A 19,396-nucleotide genomic window follows, 5' to 3' on the forward strand; every position below is an offset into this window, starting at 1 on the left:
ACACACCTAGTCCACCATTTTGCTGGTTAATTGGAGATGGAGTCTTACAGACTTTTCTGCCTGGGCAGGCTTTAAGCTTTAATCCTCCAGGTTTCAGCCTGTGGTGCCCAACTTCTCCAGTGAATTTCTATACAGTCTAACATGTTAATCACTGGGAAATGTGTTCCTAAGGTCTTGATGCACACGACAACCCTGAGGCAGATGTTGGCATCATCAGAGGAAGTTGTCTGAGGTCACAAGCCAGTAAAGAAAAGAATTTGAACCAAAGCACAGACCAGCAGCCCAAGCCCCTGACTTAATTGCACATGACATCACCTGTCCCCGGGCTGGGTGATGGCAGCACTCCATACTTTAGAAACTGCACCGTGCCATAAGTATAACTTCCATTGCATCCTTGCTCAAGATAATCAAGATAACTTGCCTTCTTTTTGAATCCCCAAACTAGTTTTAAAAAAATCTTAATATGTATTGATCAAGCTAAACCCCGAGCAGAATGCCTAACGGAAAAGCAGCTCTCCCTGCAGCTGTGCACACACTGAGTGAGGGGCCAACTCCTCCCCACCTGTGGCAACCCTACCGCTGCTCTCTACTCCACTTCCCAAAACAGCACACTGATTTCCATAGCAATACGGACTTGGAGCCAGTATTTCAAGGCACTGAAAGCGCTTTGTCGGCTGCTTTCTTCTGGCGAACCATGCTAGCCACTGGAAATGCAATGATGGAGAGGCTGGCATGTCCTGGGTCCAGGCAATCTGCACTTAGGCTTCAGTGAGATGCATGCCAAGATGCAGGCAACAGGAGATGGGAAGGGAGGAGGAGGAAAGGGAAGGGAGGGGAGAAAGGGGAGACTGGCAGAAGCACACAGAAGGGCTACTGCACCTTGGCTTGGGAGAGTTCAAGAAGACTTCCCCAAGTGTGTGACCATAAGCCAACATATGAAGTGAGGAAGCATCAGCCACACGAAAGGGAGGTGAGGCCCACTGAGGCAGGACAGCACCTTTGGTAGGGGCAAGAGGCACAGGGCTCATAAGACATGTCAAGGTGATCAGGTGCCAGGGTGGGCACTCAGGCACAGCCCATGGAGTTGGTCCTAACACTGAGTATGAGAAAGAGTCCTGAACACATTTTGGCAGGAGTTTCATGATCAAACTTATGTTTTAAAAGGTCAGTCTGAGGCTGTATGGGCAAAAGAACCAAGCAGGTAAGACAGGGAATCCACCCAGGCCGGCCAGAGGAGGTAGCTCCCTCACTGAGTGACAAACACAACTTGTATTCTGAGGGAGGGGCTGGAGAAGAGGCCTGCTGTCACCGGAAGTGCCCTTCTGACCACACCAGGCTGCAGGCAGGGTTAAGGTTCCTCTGGGACCAAAGCAACTTGCCCAGGCATTCACATCAGCCACTAAGAGCTTTGAAAACTTTCCTCGAAAGCAAGATATACCCATCACTCTGAGACTGAGAAGACAACGCTTTGGGAAGAAGTCTGAACAGGAAAAGTGACATTCCCCACAAGACATCTTGCTAGGAAATTGCTATGTTCCGGCTTTATAAGCTCAAGTCCCCAAGTATACTGTTTTGGCTGAGGATTGCAACAAACTGCCAGCGGGATAACGTGGCTGCGCTGTCTGAGCTACTGCGAGAATGCATTAAGATCCCAGGGTTTGAGCGCATCCAAGCAATTAAGATCAACATGAGCTGCTCTGCTTGAGACTGGGGAGAACAAGGGAATGGGGAGTGAGTGATGGCCTCTGTAATCCGATGCTGGGGGTTTTGAAAAACATTTTAGAGGCAATTAGAGCCGGCATTTTTGCTATCCATTCAAGCTTCAGGCAACCTGGTGAAGCAGGATGTCTCCACTGGACAGATCAAGTGTCTGCGGGAAGAGGCACAGGTTGGGAACATGGGGCAAGGACAGGCGAGTAAAGTCTTACCGAGGGCCTACCATATGCAGGCGAGGGCACCGGCCACTGGGAAAGAGAAGTCTTCAGACCCGTTTTGCAGGTAAAGAGGGCAAAGCCCAGAGGGGAGCTACAGCACTGACACAACCGCGGTGACGTTATCAGGAAGATGCACTTCCACCGTCACTACCAAACACTCTCCAATGGTCATGTCACCACTATTCATAAAAGAGTCAAGCATTCTATCTTGAGTTTAGGTCATTCTCTTACCTCACACACCATGATGGTGTACTAAAACAAATGCATTCAGTTTAGGGAAACATACAGTGTGGTGTTACACGGTGAGGCAGGCACATACAACCATGGCTGGATAACTGGCAAGCAGCCAGACCTCAACTCAGCTCCACGCAAGGTGCATAAGACACTCACACAAACGCAGTCTCTACTGGAAATGTAGCCACTGTTTCATCCGTGATTTCACTTTCCAGTCTACAGCAATACTAAGTATTACATAGAAAGTTCCAGAAATAAACAAGCTGAAATCAGATGCTGATTGAACAGCATGATAAAATCCCTGCCGCCGGGCACCGGTAGCTCACGCTTGTAATCCTAGCTACACAGGAGGCTGAGATCTGAGGATCACAGTTCAAAGCCAGCCCTGGCAGGAAAGTCCGTGAGACTCTTATCTCCAATAAATCACTAGAAAACCAGAAGTTGTGCTGTAGCTCAAGTGGTAGAGCGCTAGCCTTGAGCTGAAGAGCTGAGGGACAGCACTCAGGCCCAGAGTTCATGCCCCATGACCAACAACAACAACAACAAAAAATCCCAGCCATCCCACTCCACCCTACCCAGGATGTTAACGATCCCTCCATCTGATTACCCACACTGCATATGCTCCCCTCCCATGAGACAGACACAATACTTGTCCTGGGTATCAGTTCAATCAACCATCACAATACCTCCATGCTTAAGTTTAAGCCACCCTTATTTTACGTAAAAATAAATCAACACACCAAAGTTGGGATGCTGGCAATTTGGATATGAGCTATAAAAGGAGAAACACTCTTGGGCTAATAAGAAGAAAAAAATAATCTCATGCAGCAGTTACTAAAGTCTAGAGTAAGAAAAAATTCTACCCATGAAACCAGAGAGGAGCAAGAACCCCATGCTAGCTTTGCTGTTGCACCCCAGACCACAGTACAAAGCAAAGGTAAGTTAACACAGGAAAAAACAAACAAACAGCTAATTAGAGGGTTCCAGGAACCAGCGAATACACCCCAGGGATAAGCAGTGGCCACTAGAAAAAGAGTAACAAATACGAAGTTGGTGTCATTAATCTATACCACAAAAAAGATGCACCATGTTCTCCTGCAGCAGAAACAGACCAAGCAAGTAGGGTCTGGGGCGCTAGCACCATGAAAGTCAGTACCCTAAAGCTCATCCAGTGATTAGTTTTCCCCTCTGGACCCAAATATAAAATATATATTTATATGTATTCTCTTGAAATCAGTGAGAGCCCCATAAAACAATTACAGCCTTCAGCTGGAACAGCAGTGACATGCCAGGCCCAAATTAAAGTGGGACACCATATATCACTAGCAAGATATGTACATTTGCATTAAGCATTGATGGAGTTAAAATGCAGATAAATAGGACAGTCTTTGGCATACCCAGACAACAGGACACCATTGCCAGTTACTCGCCAGCCCTCTGAGAGTCCAAGGAATAGTAAGATGAGGCATTGAAGGCCAGGAAGTATTAAAACCAGGTACATGGGCACAGTACTCTTGACTAAGTTAGAAAAGTGAGGCCCAGGAAAGGGGGTACTTGCTGGCTTCATTCACTGCATCTAGAACAGTTCCTACACACAGTAGGTACCTGCACAGAGTGCTCATACAGACACACGGAGTGTGTCTATGCCTCCCAAAACCAGTTTGGAAATGATTATAACTGAGCATCTAATAATCAGTACCACCGTCGTCTCATGTGGGAACACACAAACACGAAGCGTGCACACTCACGCCCTTCCAATTCTAACACACAGAGGCGTGAGGAGGCAGCTTAGCTTGCAGTGCAGAGGGCTAGCCATTTTTGACAGGTGACCAATGATGAGAGACGCCCAATGACTGAAACTAACAAATGGCACAATGTAATTTCCTAGTCCTAAAAACACATAGGCATGCACAGATGGGGAAAAAAGAAGCAACTGATAGCTCAGGACACCAATAGAGCACTAAGTATGATTCCTAGTGAAAGGAAAAGCAAAGGGAGGTGATACTTATCTGACCCAGCATGCATTACTCGTGCTCCAGGAGCAGATGGGAGCCTCTGAGCAGTTTCTTTCATGAGACACCCAGCAAAGATGCTAGTTACTTGCTAAGACACCGCCTTAAGCAAGCAAGGGCACCCCCTCTCCAGAGCTGAGGAATATGGCTGCTTTGCTCATGAAGGTCAGGGCAGTTCCCCCGAGCCACATCCAAGTCTAAGCTGGGCCCATGTGGCAGCTGATGTGGATCCACCTGTCCCCGAGGATTCTCCTTGCCTGTGTGTGCACAGATCACTGCTCTGGCCGACTGACAGGGGCTCACCCAGGGGAAAGGGTAGGATTTTAACAGGCCTCAACCTGGGCTTGAAGTTTCAACAGAAGAAACCTCTGCTTTTCTGGACATCAGTTAGCATCCTTGTTTCCAGCTGCCAAGATACCACCAGTCTCATTAAAAGGGCTAGCGGTGTGGCCACAGGCAGTCACTCTCCAGAGAGTAAGGTGTGATCACTATCTGGCCAGTGAGGTACAATCCCTGAGTTGGTCTGGAAATAGGATGGGGTCATGCTCAGTTCCTGTGCCTAGCATGCAGCAGATGCCAGGGAAGGGAAGATGACCCCAAAGTCCTAGCCCTGGAGAAAGGGAACACAGCTAGACAGTACACAGCACAACATGGGCAGAGCATCACCAGAAGCTGAGGAGCAAAACTCACAAGAGGAGCTCAGCTCTGTTTGCTCTTTCACCAGAGCAGCACTTTCACAGGTACCCACAGAGCAAGCAGAAGAGGACGCCCCGTGAAGGTGCAGGGCCTCCCAGGCAGAGGGCTGGCTGGCAGGCAGCAGGGCACAGCTCAGCAGGGTGACCACCAAGGGGGCTGAAGAAGATTTTCCTGAGCATGTCTCCTGTTCACAGGGTCCAAATAGGCTTGGCTACAAGAGGGCAGGATGGGAAGGGGCAACACAAGTTGCAGACACACAGAGACAACCAAACTGTCCCCAGGGCCGAGAGAAGGTCTTGGGGAGTTCCATTCACTTGTCAAGTCAGCAAGGAAAGCAGAAGCTGAGCCAAGGCCCTGGCTGGCGGGGACTGGTCCCAGCAACAAGCTTCACCAAGCCCAGAAACTGCAGCCTGGGAGCTGTGCCTCCCAAAACCAATAAATGGCTGCAGCAGACAAACACCCACACCAAGGGGAACAAGAGCGTAGGCTCCAAAGCCCAAGGACAGTGCAGAGAACGGGAGCAAATCAGATGCCCAGCTTCCCCTCCCTAGAGCAGGTAGAAACCCTGACCCCAGCACAGAGGAGCCCTGGGAACAAGCCACGGAGTAAAACTCCTTGGCACCCACACCCACGCCTCCCTCCCTCTTAGCTCTCCTCACTTAATGAGCACCACAAGGAAATCTGACAAAGGTCAAGGTGAAGCAAAATGGAGCAGACTCAGAAGAAAAAAACACAAACAATTGAAAAAGGAAAGAGGAAGGGATTGGGGGCTTCAACTGGACTTGGTTCAAATACTGTGTCACCACACATACAGAAACAGCTCATCACAATAATTACTGTTCACTAAGTGCTGCTACATGTCTACTCTGAACCAGAAACTTAGCAGCACCCCTGAGATTCTATCCTGCCCACTGATCATCTAGTACACTGGGCACCAAGGTGCTGATCATGTCCGAAGTCTCAGTCCTCGCACAGGGCTAGGCTGAATCTTGTGAGGAAGACGGGCCAGCAGGCAGGCAGAGGGGGGAGGTGAGCAGCAATCGAGGTGAAATCTGGGGACACTTCATTCGGGTACATCTCATTCTTCCCAGAGGCTTCCCAGGAGAGAACAAGGTGGTTTTCCATGAAGGAAGGAGATGGAAGGACATGTGCAAAGGCCCAGAGCAAAAAGGTTATGACCCTCATGGTGACAAGTCTTCATTCTGAGATCTAGATTAGTGACAGGCAGGGTCATCCTGCATGGCTGTATGCACTGGTCCAGACAAGGCTGAGCAAAGGAGAGAAGCACTGATCTAAATGCTCTTTTCCCAGCCAATCACCACAAAGAAGACAAGCAAATGGGGTATGGCTGCAGTTCTTCCTGCTGTGCACAATGGATATACTTCCGCCTACCACCCTTGTGCAAACTCTCATGAGGAAAATTACTTGGGAACACTTCCCTTCTACTCAACACTCCTGGGAGAAAAGAGAAAGTACATTTCTTGCAATCTACCACAAACCTCATTGGTCTAGAGAAGCCTAACAGAAGACAGCCAAAGGAGGACTTGAGATGAGCTGCCGGGGCCAGCAGCCTTGCTACAGCCAGCCCAGGCCAGGCCAGGCTTGGCTTAGCTTGCCAAGAAAGCTGCTGTTCCCTCTCAGAGAAAGGAGTGTCATAAACCTGATTAGAGCAACAACAAAGTGACAATGCTCACAAACCACAACTAATAAGCAGAACATCCTGACTGGACTGGCCTAAAGCCTCAGGGTAGAAACCAAGTAAACCACTTGGCGTTCAGTAGCATTTAGGCTGGGGCACTGGCAGAGCCGGTGCTGTCCAAAGAACCTTTGCAAGGTAATTTTCCACTCAGGCTCCAGGCTGCTGTCTGTGCTGCTGGGGCTTAAGGCTCCAGAGCACCAGGGACAGCTCAGACATTTGAGATGCTACAAGAAGAGACACACAAAGAGCCTCTAGATCCCAGGTAGGCACAAAGAAAGGCCTTCCACATGAGAGCAGAAGGGCCTGGAAGGGTCACCCCGACCAACCCTCCCATCTGTCCCCACCCCACAGACACTGGAACCCAGAGGACAGCCACTGGCAAGAGGCAATGGGCAGTGAGGCAGTGGGCAGCCAAGACTAAATACCACTGTCTGGAGGGCTACAGGCACCTGAGGAAAGCTGCACTGAGTACTAAATACACAGAAGAACTAAGACCTAGTACACAGTCACCACACATGGGGACCTACCCTCATGGCAACCTGCCAGCCAGGAGCCATTAGCCACCATGGCTGTCAGGGAGGTGGGTGCTATAACCTAACCAAGTCATCCAGCTGGCAGAGGAGCAGGGACTCAAGCCCAGGAGGGTCCAACTGCACAGCCCTGATGGGAGCAGGAGCCCAACTAGCAAACTGGACATCACCCACAGGCTTATATGATTTCAAACTGGCCTTTGTGTGCAAACCTTTTTCTAAAGAAACAATGCTGAGAGTCCCAGACGGGCCCATAACACTTTCTCATTAGGTCAGAGAAGCGATGAGCACTCCAAGTCCTGGAAGAAAGCTCTGTCTTCCTCAGTGTGGTCCATCTCAGGCAGAACGGACCCTTCCTGCATCCTTTTCTGCATGCCTGCTCATCCCTCCCTGCAGTTTCTCCCCTGAATCCTCCCCTGCCTTTACTGCTCATCAATTTCCAACCCTTCCATCAAATTTCCAACTCCTCACCTCCACCAACAGGCAAACTGATTCATACTAACATGTGATGTGTTACCACCGTGTTCAGGCTTCCCAGGGGGACGAGTACACTGATGTACACAAGGTACATCTTCAGGGATCTCATTTGAGGAAATTGAAGAAAACAGCAAAGGCAAGGAAGGCAGGTCTGGAGATGGAGTGGAGGTCACAGGGAGACCCCCCCAGGCCCCCCAGAGTCTGTCCGCGTCGCTGCTGTATGAGGTAATGTGCCAGATGCTACAGGGTGCCAGGTACGTCTTTTGCTTGTTACTTCACTCTGTCCTAGCACCTTTCTGCCCAGAGAACAGAACCGGAGACACAGCAGAGCTGGGATATGAACCAAGGTGGCCTGGCTCTGGAACTTACACACTCTTGTGTGTATAAGCCTAGTACCATGGCTCAGGGTCTTGAGTTCTCTTGTTCAGGTTATTCACTCAGCTTGTTCACTTGTCTAGCTAAGAGATGCGTAGAGCATCTGGGAAGGTGGCACTTGAGTTATGCCTCCAATCCAGAATGTTTTTTAATCAGTCATGGGGCTTGAACTCTGGGCTTGGACTCTGTCTCTGAGCTCTTCAGCTCAAGGCTAGTGCTCTACCACTTGAGCCACAGCGCCACTTCCAGTTTTCTGGTGGTTAATTGGAGATAAGAGTCTCAGACTTTCCTACCCAGTGACTTTGAACCACAATCCTCAGATCTCAGCTTCCTGAGTAGCTAGGATTACAGGTGTGAGCCGGTGCCTGGCCAATCCAGAATTTTTAATTGAAGATTGAGTTTCACAGACTTTTCTGCCCAAGATGGCTTCAAATCATAATCCTCTGGGTCTAAGCTTCCTGAGCAGCTAGGACACAAGCTGAGCCACTGGAACCTGGCTAGAGCCTATACTCTTCACCACTGTGTGATACTGCTGCTCCAGAATTGAGTGTACATAAGTGTGTGGTAATCACAATCAACATTACTCAGCACGTACTAGGTGTCAGTTAGCCTAAGGACTTCTTCCTCAGTGGTGAAGATGGACCCAAGGGCTTTGTACACCCTTAGCAGATGCTGGGCCGCTGACCTGTACCGCCAGCCCCCCTCAGACATTTTACATGTGCACCTACAACCCATGACACAGATACTAGTACCACTGACCTCATTTTACAGATGAGGAAACAATGCAGACTTAGAATTTTGTCTCTTGGGGGCTGGGAAGGTGGCTCAGTGGTAGAGCGCATGCCTTGCATGCCTGAGGCCCTGGGTTCCATTCCTCAGCACCACATAAGCAAAAAGAAAAAAAAGCCGGAAGTGGCGCTGTGGCTCAAGTGGTAGAGCGCTAGCCTTGAGCTGAAGAGCTGAGAGACAGCGCCCAGGCCCAGAGTTCAGGCCCCACGACCCGACCCAAAAAAAAAAAAAAAAAAAAAAAGAATTTTGTCACTTGGCCAAGATAGTAAGGGAAGAGCTAGATGAGAACTCCAGATTCTAGAATTCACATCTCAGCCTTTACATTCCGAATCGAGTCTAAAAATCCATGAAACTGGTTTCATTTAAGTGTTTGCTGGCTGGTTGTGTTGTGACCCTTTCTTTTTTATGCAATGGTTCTCATGACATCAGGGTTTGGGGGTGAGACAGAAGACGATGTAGGTTCAACGCTTATCAGAGCAGTCAATATGACAGTCAAGCCACTCAGCTTGGCTAGTCCACTCTGAGTGGGGGTGCTGTGAACACTGGACTTGGGAGAAGGACCACGCAGGAATGGCATCTAGGAGCTTTGCTAATGGTAAGCACAATGGAGGACGGTGCCCTATCCTAAAGTCGGGATGAATAAGAGACTTCCCTTCCTATCATCTTCTCAAGGAACATGAGTTCCCTGTACACCTGTCAGCGCTGCACAAAGGAGACTGGGAGGGGCCAGTGGCAAGGAAGAGACTAGGAATAGCAATGACTGACAATTTACCAAATGGGATAAATCCCCAGGAGGCTGGCAGAGGTGACTCTGCTCTTCCCAGCATTTCCCCACCGTTGTCAAGTGCCAGCAGCCACAGAACTCCTGACCCTGGGTGCAGAGTTCAAATGAGGGCAACTTGGTCAACTCGAAGAGACTTCCAAAGTCCCCCCGCTCCCTCACAAGGGCATGCTGGGTGGCCAACAACACGGATGCAATCTGCTCTCCTTGGCCCTCACAGAGCTTCGTTATCGTCAGTTCAGCAACTGACCTCACTCTGTCCTTCCTAATTACCCTTGGGAATCCAGCCCTGGCCGCCAACACAGGCAAGACTGCAGAACTCTCCCTCTCATCTCCAAGGAGCACACCTACATTTCTCAGTGATGGCTGGAAATGGATAAGCCCTCATTGGACCTCATCAAAAAGACAAGCAAGCAAACCATGAAGGGGGCTGGGAATTAAAATTCAACTCAAAAAGCTTTTAGTTACTCCTCTATTCATTCAGTGAATTTTACTTACAGATGCCCCACAGGGTTGTGGGGATGTCCAACCAAGACAAGGTGGACAAGGGACCTGTCCTCTAGGGCTTCCCCACAGGGAAGGCTGGGCTGAAAAGCAGTTCCAGCCCAGGATGCAGTTTTCAGCTCCAGGACACAAAGCAGAACAGGCACCTTCAAAGATGAACATGGCAGACAAATGCCATGCAGTGACCAGATGAGAATCGAGAAAATGTCTTCACTCTTCAAGTATTATTGGAATAAAACCTTGCTTTTTAAAAAATTTAACTTTGGTTTGGTTGTTTTGCCAGTAGTAAGAGCTTGAGCTCAGTGCCTCATCCTCAGCCTTTCTACTCACAGCTGGTGCTCTACCCCTTGAGCCATGCCTCCAGTCCTAAACATGTCTTTAAAAAAAAAAAGCAGCAACATCTGCTCTACTCCAATGGAAAGACCCTCTGGAGTCTGCAATTCCTCCAACATCCCCAAGGAAAGAAAGTCCTTGGCAGGCACAGGTGGCTCACGCCTGTAATCCTAGCTCCTCAGGAAGCTAAGATCTGAGAATCACAGTTCAAAGCAAAGTCAATGAGATTCTTATCTCCAATTAACCACCAGAAAACCAACAAAGTGGCACTGTTGCTCAAGTGGTAAAATGCTTGCCTTGAGCTGAAGAGCTAGGGATGGCGCCCAGGCCCAGAATTCAAGCACCACAACAGACAAAAAAAAAAAATTCTAGTCTGCTTCTCCAGTCAGCCCTCCATATCTGCGGCGTGAACATCCACAAAAATTCAACAACACTGCCTGGAAAGAGAGTATCCACACTCAACACAGATTTTTCCTTGTACCCTAAATAACATTTTGTACAACAAACTACTTATATAGTGTTTTGATTGTATTAGGTATTGTTAAGTTATCTAGAGACTTAAAAAGTATAGAGGAGGAGAACTGAGCAAAACAGTATGCCTGTAGTCTCAGCTACATAGGAGACTAAGATGGAAGGATCACTGAGGCTCACAAGTTGGAGAGCAGCCTAGACAACACAATGAGACACTATCTCAAAATGAAAGGCTGGGAGGGGTGGTATGTGCGTACATGCAAATACTGCACCATTTGGATTCCTACAGGACTGAGGGCTCCAGGAACCAGTCCTCCAGGGGAACTGAGGGATAACTTCACACAAAGTAGCCTTCTGCCACAAATGAAGAGAGTCAAAGGCGGAAATGAAAGCCTGGTGACAGGACGCTGGAACCTTCTAAAGGGACCTTCAGGATGAATTCGGTCTAGCTCACAGCATGTGAGAACATGACAAGTGACAAAGTCTGCAACATTTCACAGAAGGACAGCGTTGATGCCAATTATTTTTGCCCTCATCAAGAAGGCCTGCCATTCTTCCACAGAACAATTATCTATAGGTGCAAAATAGTTAAAAGCTCAATTCTTTCTCCAGATTAGCACAGGAAAAGCGCTGCTCACAGCAATTTGACATCATTTCATTAAATTAGATTAATTTTCAAATGTGTAATTCTACCAATTATACCAACTACCATGTAATTAATATTCCAACTGACTTTACAAAAATTGCAAAAATCCCCTCAAGACAGTAATTAGTCATTAGCATGTCCAAGACTTTCCTACGGCCAACAGCACATTGCATGGAAAGTTCAACACATAATGGGCAGTGGTGAAGCACTCCCCACACTTCTCCATTCTTAGCCAATAGTGTGGAAAGCTGACATTGGCAAGTTACCCCAAACTTCACTTCACATATTAATGCACTTGCCGGTTTAAACTCTCAGGGTGAAATGATGAATGGTGAGAGCACCACAATTAAAAGGCTCTCTTCATTTGCAGGAGAAGTAAACGGGCACAATTAATGGCTTGCTTTGTCCACACTGCCAGCTGGAAATTGTAATACTGGCTTATTACTTCTCAAAGCTGCTCTTGAGTTTTATTAAAGAAATATATAGAGGGCACTCTTTTTTTTTGGTTGGTCGTGGGGCTTGAACTCTGTCCCTGAGCTCTTCAGCTCAAGGTGAGCGCTTTACTGCTTGAGCCACAGGGCCACTTCCAGTTTTCTAGTGGTTTATTGGAGATAAAAGTCTCATGGACTTTCCTGCCCAGGCTGGCTTTGAACAGCGATCCTCAGATCTCAGCCTCCTGAGTAGCTAGGATTACAGGCATGAGCCACCGGCACCTGGCGGAGGGCAATCTTTTTTGTGAGCTGGTGCTAGTGTTTGAACTCAAGGCCTTATGCTCTTGCTTAGGTTTTTGTTTTTTGCTTTTGTGTTTTTGTTTTTTGTGTGTGTTTTTTTGTTTTGATTTTTGCTATGCTTAGCTTAGCTTTTTAAAATTGGAAATAATATACTTTTCTGCCTGGGCTGGCTTCAAACTACAATCCTCAGATCTCAGCCCCTGAGTAGCTAGGGTTACAAGTGCGAGATACTGGTATCTACATCCTAACCCTGATTTTCTTCTTTCCTCTCTGGATTTTAAGAATCATTATAATCGACCTTAAATCCTTCCCACAGTAAGGTAAGGTAAAAAACAAGAGTCACACAGGACATTACCCACTGTAACAAAAAATACAAACATACTTTCCCTACATTCCTCTCTGTGTAACTGGCAGTGGCTTCCTGGCTTTAGAACTGAAAAGATACGAACAAAGAGCTCAGTTCCCTGGGCCTGTTTGTTTGGCTCTAGCACAGGAGGTGGAGTCTCTTCTGCTAGTGGCATAAGGCAACCAGTCAGAGAACACAGTGATGCCTAAAACCTGCCATCTCCTCACTCTGGCTTATGGGATTTATAATCAGTGATCGATTTCTGGCACCTATCTTCAAGCTGTAGCATCTCCAAAGCAAAAACAAGTTTCATACACATACCAGTTCTTTTCCTTAATACAATTTCTTTCCTATCTTGGAGCCTAGGCCTTCTACTTTAATAGTTGAACAATTAAATTCAGTGAGCAATTAAACTAGTTCCATTCAAATGTCATTCACTCCACTGTCAGACCACACACTTCCCTTAAGAGTCCTCGTCACTCATGGTTCTGAAATCAGCCTGAATCTTCCCACCTAAAAAGCAGTCACTTGTAACTGTAGTTTGTTTCAAGAACAATTTTATCCATGTGACAAGCACATGATTTCCTTGTCTAAACACCAAAGAAAAAGAAAAAGAAAGTGAGACACGTGTCTGTGGCTCACATCTATAATTGCAGCTACTCAGGAGGCTAAGATCTGAAGGATGATGGTTAAAGCAAGGCTGGGCAGAAAAGTTTGCAGGACTCCATTCCCAAGTGACTAGAAAAGACCAGACTAAAGGCATAGCTGAAGCAGAAGAGCACCAGCAAAACAAGCTGAGCAAGTCCAGCAGCAAGAGGTCCTGAGTTCAAATTCCTTAACCCCAACACCCAGCCTTTAGCATTTTTTGCCAGTCATGGGACTTGAACTCAGGGTCTGAGAACTGTCCCTGAGCTTCTTTCTGCTCAGGGCTAGCACTCTACCAGCCACAGCACCACTTCCAACTTTTCCTGTTTATGTGGTGCTGAAAAATTGAACCCATGGCTTTGTGAGTGCTAGGCAAGCACTCTAACACTAAGCCACATTCCCAGCCCACATTTTTTTTTATTTTTGTATTTTACTTTTTGCTTAATCTAGACCAAACTGAGTTTCTGTAACCAGTAGCCCAGAAATTGGGGAAAAGGCCTTACAGGCTAAATGTACGAATGCAAGGTTTAAGTTCTTTCTTTCAGACCCAGTGACAAATCTCCATCTTCTCTGAGTCTCAGATTCAGCTCTGAGACTCTACTTCAACTCCAAGCCTGACAAAATACCCTCCACAGAGAAAGTCAAAGAAAAAAATCTGCATACCAGAAATATGGTCAAGGCTCATTCAGCATCTAAAACCTAAGGGGTAAAGGAGCAGAAACAAGAGGATGGCTGGAGGCAACAGAATAGAAGACAGTCAGTAACAGCAAGAACAGTATCTCTAGGGAAGTAGCAGCGTCCACTGGTAAATGCTTTCAAAAGTGTGTCTAAAGTATGTTCTAGTTCCCTTCAGTATGAAAATACAGAACCATTATAGGCTCATGCCTGTAATCCTAGCTACTCAGGAGGCAGGCAGCCTCAGCCCAGGCAGGAGAATCCATGAGACTCTTATCTCCAATAAACCACCAGAAAACTGAAATGGAGCTGTGGCTCAAAGTGGTAGAGCACTAGTCTTGAATGAAAAAGCTCAAGAAAAGTGCCTAAGCCCTGAGTTCAAGCCCCACGACAAAAAAAGAAAGAAAAGAAAATGAATATATACAGCACAGAACACATAGCAGACAAATGAAAGGTACTCATTCCAGGCTTGAGTCTAAATGTTCCTGTTTCTTGTAACTACCATTTAGTTTCCTTCCATCACTGTGTTAAGGTCTATGCCACAGGCCTGCCTACTGGCGGAAGCCATGAATGCCAAATTCTATAGAGCACATTGAGAGCACTCTCCCTGCTGGGCCTGTAGTTCCTCAGTACTGCCCCTGCCTAATAGGTACAAAGCAATAAGGACTAATCTAACAGAAAGCACCATAGTGACACTTCCACCAATAGCAGGGAAGAGACAATACAAGAACAAACAATGTGAATGGCTGAACACTCAGACTATCAGCTTTTAACCTCCTAGGCATCATGAACTGCTCTGAGTCCGATGAGGTCACTTTGCCCTGGCAAAAGTGCACATACCACAACATACTGCTCCCTGCACCCCACCTAGATCAGGTTCAAGTGCAATAAACCCTGACTTAGAATTCTTTTTTTTTTTTTTCCAGTTCTGGGGTTTGAACTCAGGGCCTGGGCAGTGTCCCTGACCTAGTGTTCTCCTACTTGAGCCACAGCTCTACTTCTGGCTTTTTTGGTAGTTTACTGGACATATGGGTCTCATGGACTTTCTTGCCCAAGGATTAAAGGTGTGACCCACCAGAGCCCGGCTTACAATTCTTTTTAAATCTAATTACCTAGAATAATTACTAATCCTCAAAGAACTTAAAGAACTATAAAAATAACATAAAGGGAAATTCTAGAACTTACAGCTCTATAACCCCATGCCAAATCTAAACTAAAAACTAAATGCTTATCCTCATCTTCTAAATATGGAAGAGCCTCTGCCCTCTTACCTCCATGTGACGGCTCCCTTACCTTGTTGGACCATTTGTAGGCCTGCAGGAGTTGACTATAGAGTGGAGTTTTGTCCTGCACAGGATCCAGGCTCAACAGACCGCTGTTATGAAGAGGGTGATTCTCAGAGGGCTTGCCGACCAAGTTGCTCAGACGTTCTAGCTCACTGAAAAGAAAGAAGGCAAATAAACTTTAGTGAACTTAAAACTCTAGCAAAGCCAACCACATTGGTCAAAGGCTAGATGCCATCAGATATCCCGTAAACAGAAAATACTTTTTGGAAAGTAAAAAAGATTAGAGACAACCAAGAAAACCCCTGGTTGGGAAACCATCTTTCTTTAGACAGAACCTGATCCCTGATGCTGTTCAGAAGGAGAGAAAAGGAGTGCAGAAGCAGTAAGGCTCCTAAAACCAGTATTTAACAACTTGGATTAGTCTCTGTAGGGGGTGGAAACTTTCTGGGATTTTTGCAATATGGTGTAACACTGCCTCTCACTAAGGGCTTTCAGACCCACGTGCAGATCACTACATTTGGCAGAACAGCAAGTACCTGAATAAATGATTATTTATCATTCACATAGGGCTAGATTTGTACATGATGCTTCACAGATGGTAAAACTTAGCAAAACAAAGAAGAGATAAAATAAACAAATGGAATGGGAAGACACCACCGAGGGGGCTGTGTCAAACAAACAGGCTTCAGTCTAGCAGGAAAACTCTGGAGAAGCTGAGGAAAGTGAGCCAACAGCAAAAGCACATTCCGGGAGTGTATGCTGAGGGGCCAGTCCCCCAACTGCCAGCACAAGACTGCGAACAGCTTCTCATGCTACATTCATTCCAGAATCTTCAGCCACCTTCTCCCTGGCACCACTGTTCAAAGATTTAAGGAGCCAAAGAGTGCTGAGAGCCAGTGGCTCATGCTGTAATCCTAGCTACTCAGAAGGCTGAGATCTAAGGATCCCGGTACAAAGCAAGCCTGGAAGGAAAGACTGTGAGAGACTTACCTCCAATTCACCAATAAAAAAATTTTTTTAAGCCAGAAATAGAACTATGGCTCATAGTGATAAGACTGCCAGCTTTGAGCAAAAAAGCTAAAAGACAGCAACCAGGCCCTAAGTTCAAAACCTAGTAGTAGCACAAAAAACAGAAAGCCAAAGCAATCATATTGACACACTGAGTTTGTGAAGTGTGAAGAGTTTCAACAGCTTGAACACTAGGAAGAGAAATGAGAGAGAAAATGGAAAAGGAACGACCACCCGTGCATCCCTTCAACCAGGTGACTGCTGCCTGTCTCTGGGCACTCACCCAAAAGCATCAAAAGATGTAAGAATTGAGAAGAGGTGTGGGAGTCTCAACAACTAGAGGGGGAGGGGAAATCCATCATTTGGCTATGATCTCCTCCATCCTAACTCCTCTGGTTACTCCTCTCATTACCTGGTTACTAAGAAGACCAAGATTTTTTTTTTTACTTAAGAAAAATAAAGTTGAAATATAGCTCAGCAGTGGAGCACTTGCTTGGCATGTCCAAGGCCCTGGGTTCAAACCTCAGCACTGCTAAGAGGAGGCAGGGATCCAACCAGTCCATCAGAGAATGACAAGCTACCAAGGCCACTTCTGAGATGATTTTTTTTTAAAAAAAATCTTGGCATTCTAACCTTCCTGGAGAGACCTGACTGTCTTAAGGAAGAGCAGGCCAAGTTCAGGACCATGAAATCACACAGTGCCTACTATGTGCTAGGCATTCAACAACCTTCTCATTTAATCCTTTTTTTTTTTTTGGTGCGGTCCTGGGCTTGAACTCAGAGCCTGGGTGCTGTCCCTGAGCTTTCATGCTCAAGGCTAATGCTCTATCACTTGAGCTACAGCTCCAATTCTGGCTTTTGGTGGTTACTGGAGGTAAAGTCTCATAGGCATTCCTGAACTGGCTGGCTTTAAACTGCAATCCTCAGATCTCAGCCTCCTAAGTAGCTAGGATTACAGGTGTGAGCCACTGACACCAGGCTCATTTAATGCTTACAATACTTACCAAGTAAAAGAAGATGAGTTGTAAGAAAGAAGGAAATATACAATCTTTAACCCTAAAGGACTACAAATTAAGAACTGTTGGGAGCCAGGCGCCGATGGCTCACACCTATAATCCTAGCTATTCCGGAGGCGAAGATCACAGTTCAAAGCCAGCCCGGGTAGGAAAGTCCATGAGACTTTTATCTCCAACAAACCACCAGAAAACCGGAAGTAGTGCTCTGGTTCAATCGGTAGAGCACTGGCCTTGAGCTGAAGAGCTGAGGGACAGCGCTCAGGCCGAGTTCAAGATCCATGACTGACCAAAAAAAAAAAGAAGAATTGTTGGGGTTGAGGGTGGAGATGGGCCTAAGTTGTGAGACTAGTTAACAACTTAGCAATTGGGTCTCTAGTGAGGAAAAACTGAGCGAAATGATAGTTCTGAGCAGGTAACTTTGAAGGGGGTGGGAGACAAGGACCTATTTGGTTGTGTCTGGGAGAGAGGTGAGGGCGCGCAGATGAATTCCAGGGTGGGGGCGGCGGCTGGCCTCTCCCACTAGGGCAGGAGGTGGTCTGAGCAGACGCGGCGGGGCACAGCGGGCCTACAGGTGACAGACCTGCTAAGCTCCAAGGCGACGACGTCGAGGGAGGGGCCGGCCTCCTCGCCAAGAATGGCGAAGGCCAGCGAGGACGAGGCCCGAGGGTGGTGAAGGCCAGACGGAACGAGGCCGGGAAACGGAGGGGAGAAGGCGGGGACGGGGATGCGTGCTCCCGACGAGGCCAGTGGGACCCTGGAGAGGCCGGAAAGCCGGTGGGGGACGAGGAAAGATGGAGACCAGCCCCTGGCCGGGAAGACTGGCCCGAGTCGAGGCAAGGAGCGACAGGCAGGTCCTCGAACCCGGCCCCTTTAGCCGGTACCTACTTGAGGTCCCGGTTGACCGAATGCAGGTTGTCCTGGAATTGCGCAATGAAGGCCTTCTCCCGGCCCTCTAGAGTCTCCTTGTTCCTCATGCCGTCCTTCAGGCAGTCGAACACTCTGCTCACGCTGGAACGCAACGCCTGGATAGCATTGATAGCCTGGGCAAAGGCCTCCAGGTTCACGCCGACACTCAGTACGTCCGCCATATTGCTGCCGCCAACTGCCGGCTCTCCCCAGCCGCTCTCCCGAGCGGCGCGCCGCGCTCTTTAATGACGTAGTTCCTAGGGACCTCTGGGAAATGTAGTTTTGGCGCGAGCGTTTGCGCTCTGAGTATTGGGAAAGCGCTTTCTTTATCTGGGCAAGTCGGGCAGCAATCTCTATTTGTTTTGTGATGACCAAAAAAGAAATAACCACTTCCTGTTGGAGTGGCATGGAAAAGAACTGCTCAGAGTAATAAAGCATCCCTGGAATGAAGAATTATCACCCATTGAATAAAATTAGTGCACATTTGTAAATAAAAGACGGGAAGGAAATCTTTCCCCTACAGTATGATGCCAGCTAATAAATGCAGAAGGATGATACTAGAAAGCTCGCACTTGCCAATTAGTAGACGATATGAAGTAATGGATATTTAAACTAGCATAAGGAGAAGAGTAGAATATTTACATAATCTTACAAAGTGCTCTCCCCTAAAATACTTGGTAAAAAGGAGAACATAACGTTTCCACAATTTCGTTTCTGGGTATAAGCCCAAAAAAGACAGAAATCAGTCTCAGGCTGGGAATGTGGCTTAGTGGTAAAGTGCTTGCTTAGCATAAACCAAGCCCTAGGTTCTATTCCTCAGTACTACATAAACAGAAAAGGCAGAAAGTGGTGCCGTGGCTCAAGTGGTAGAGTGCTAGCCTTGAGCAAAAGAAGCTCAGGGACAGTGCCAAGGCCCTGAGTTCAAGCCTGAGGACTGGCAAAATAAATTAATAAATAAATAAACTTCCTTTGGCTGGAAATGTGGCTTAGTGATAGAGTACTTGCCTAGCATGCATGAAGCCCTGGGTTCCATTCCTCAGTATCACATAAACAGAAAAAGCCAGAAGTGGCGCTGTGGCTCAAGTGGTAGAGTGCTAGCCTTTAGCAAAAGAAGCTCAGAGAGAGTGACCAGGCCCCAAGGTTCAAGCCCCAGAACTGGAGGGAGAAAGGAAGGAAGGAAGGAAGGAAGGAAGGAAGGAAGGAAGGAAGGAAGGAAGGAAGGAAGGAAGGAAGGAAGGAAGGAAGGAAGGAAGGAGGAAGGAGAAAGGAAGGAAGGGAAGAAGAAAGATGGAGGGAGAAAGA

At 47.4% G+C, this 19,396-nt stretch overlaps 1 protein-coding gene across 1 annotated transcript in view; it reads right to left on the reverse strand.

The window, feature by feature from the left end:
- The window catches only part of Med27 (mediator complex subunit 27), a 187,822-nt gene extending 169,523 nt beyond the window's left edge, over positions 1-18,299 (reverse strand). The window contains exons 1-2 of the mRNA XM_042681271.1: positions 18,074-18,299; positions 15,172-15,316 (exon numbers count right to left, since the gene is read on the reverse strand). Coding sequence (XP_042537205.1) covers positions 15,172-15,316; positions 18,074-18,276 — 348 coding nt within the window. The 5' untranslated portion in view covers positions 18,277-18,299. The remainder of the gene's footprint in view (positions 1-15,171; positions 15,317-18,073) is intronic.
- Between the last annotated feature and the right edge of the window lie 1,097 nt (positions 18,300-19,396).

This window comes from Dipodomys spectabilis, unplaced genomic scaffold (assembly GCF_019054845.1).
Source record: "Dipodomys spectabilis isolate Male_0828 unplaced genomic scaffold, ASM1905484v1 ptg000067l, whole genome shotgun sequence".
In the NCBI taxonomy this organism is placed as follows: domain Eukaryota; kingdom Metazoa; phylum Chordata; class Mammalia; order Rodentia; family Heteromyidae; genus Dipodomys; species Dipodomys spectabilis.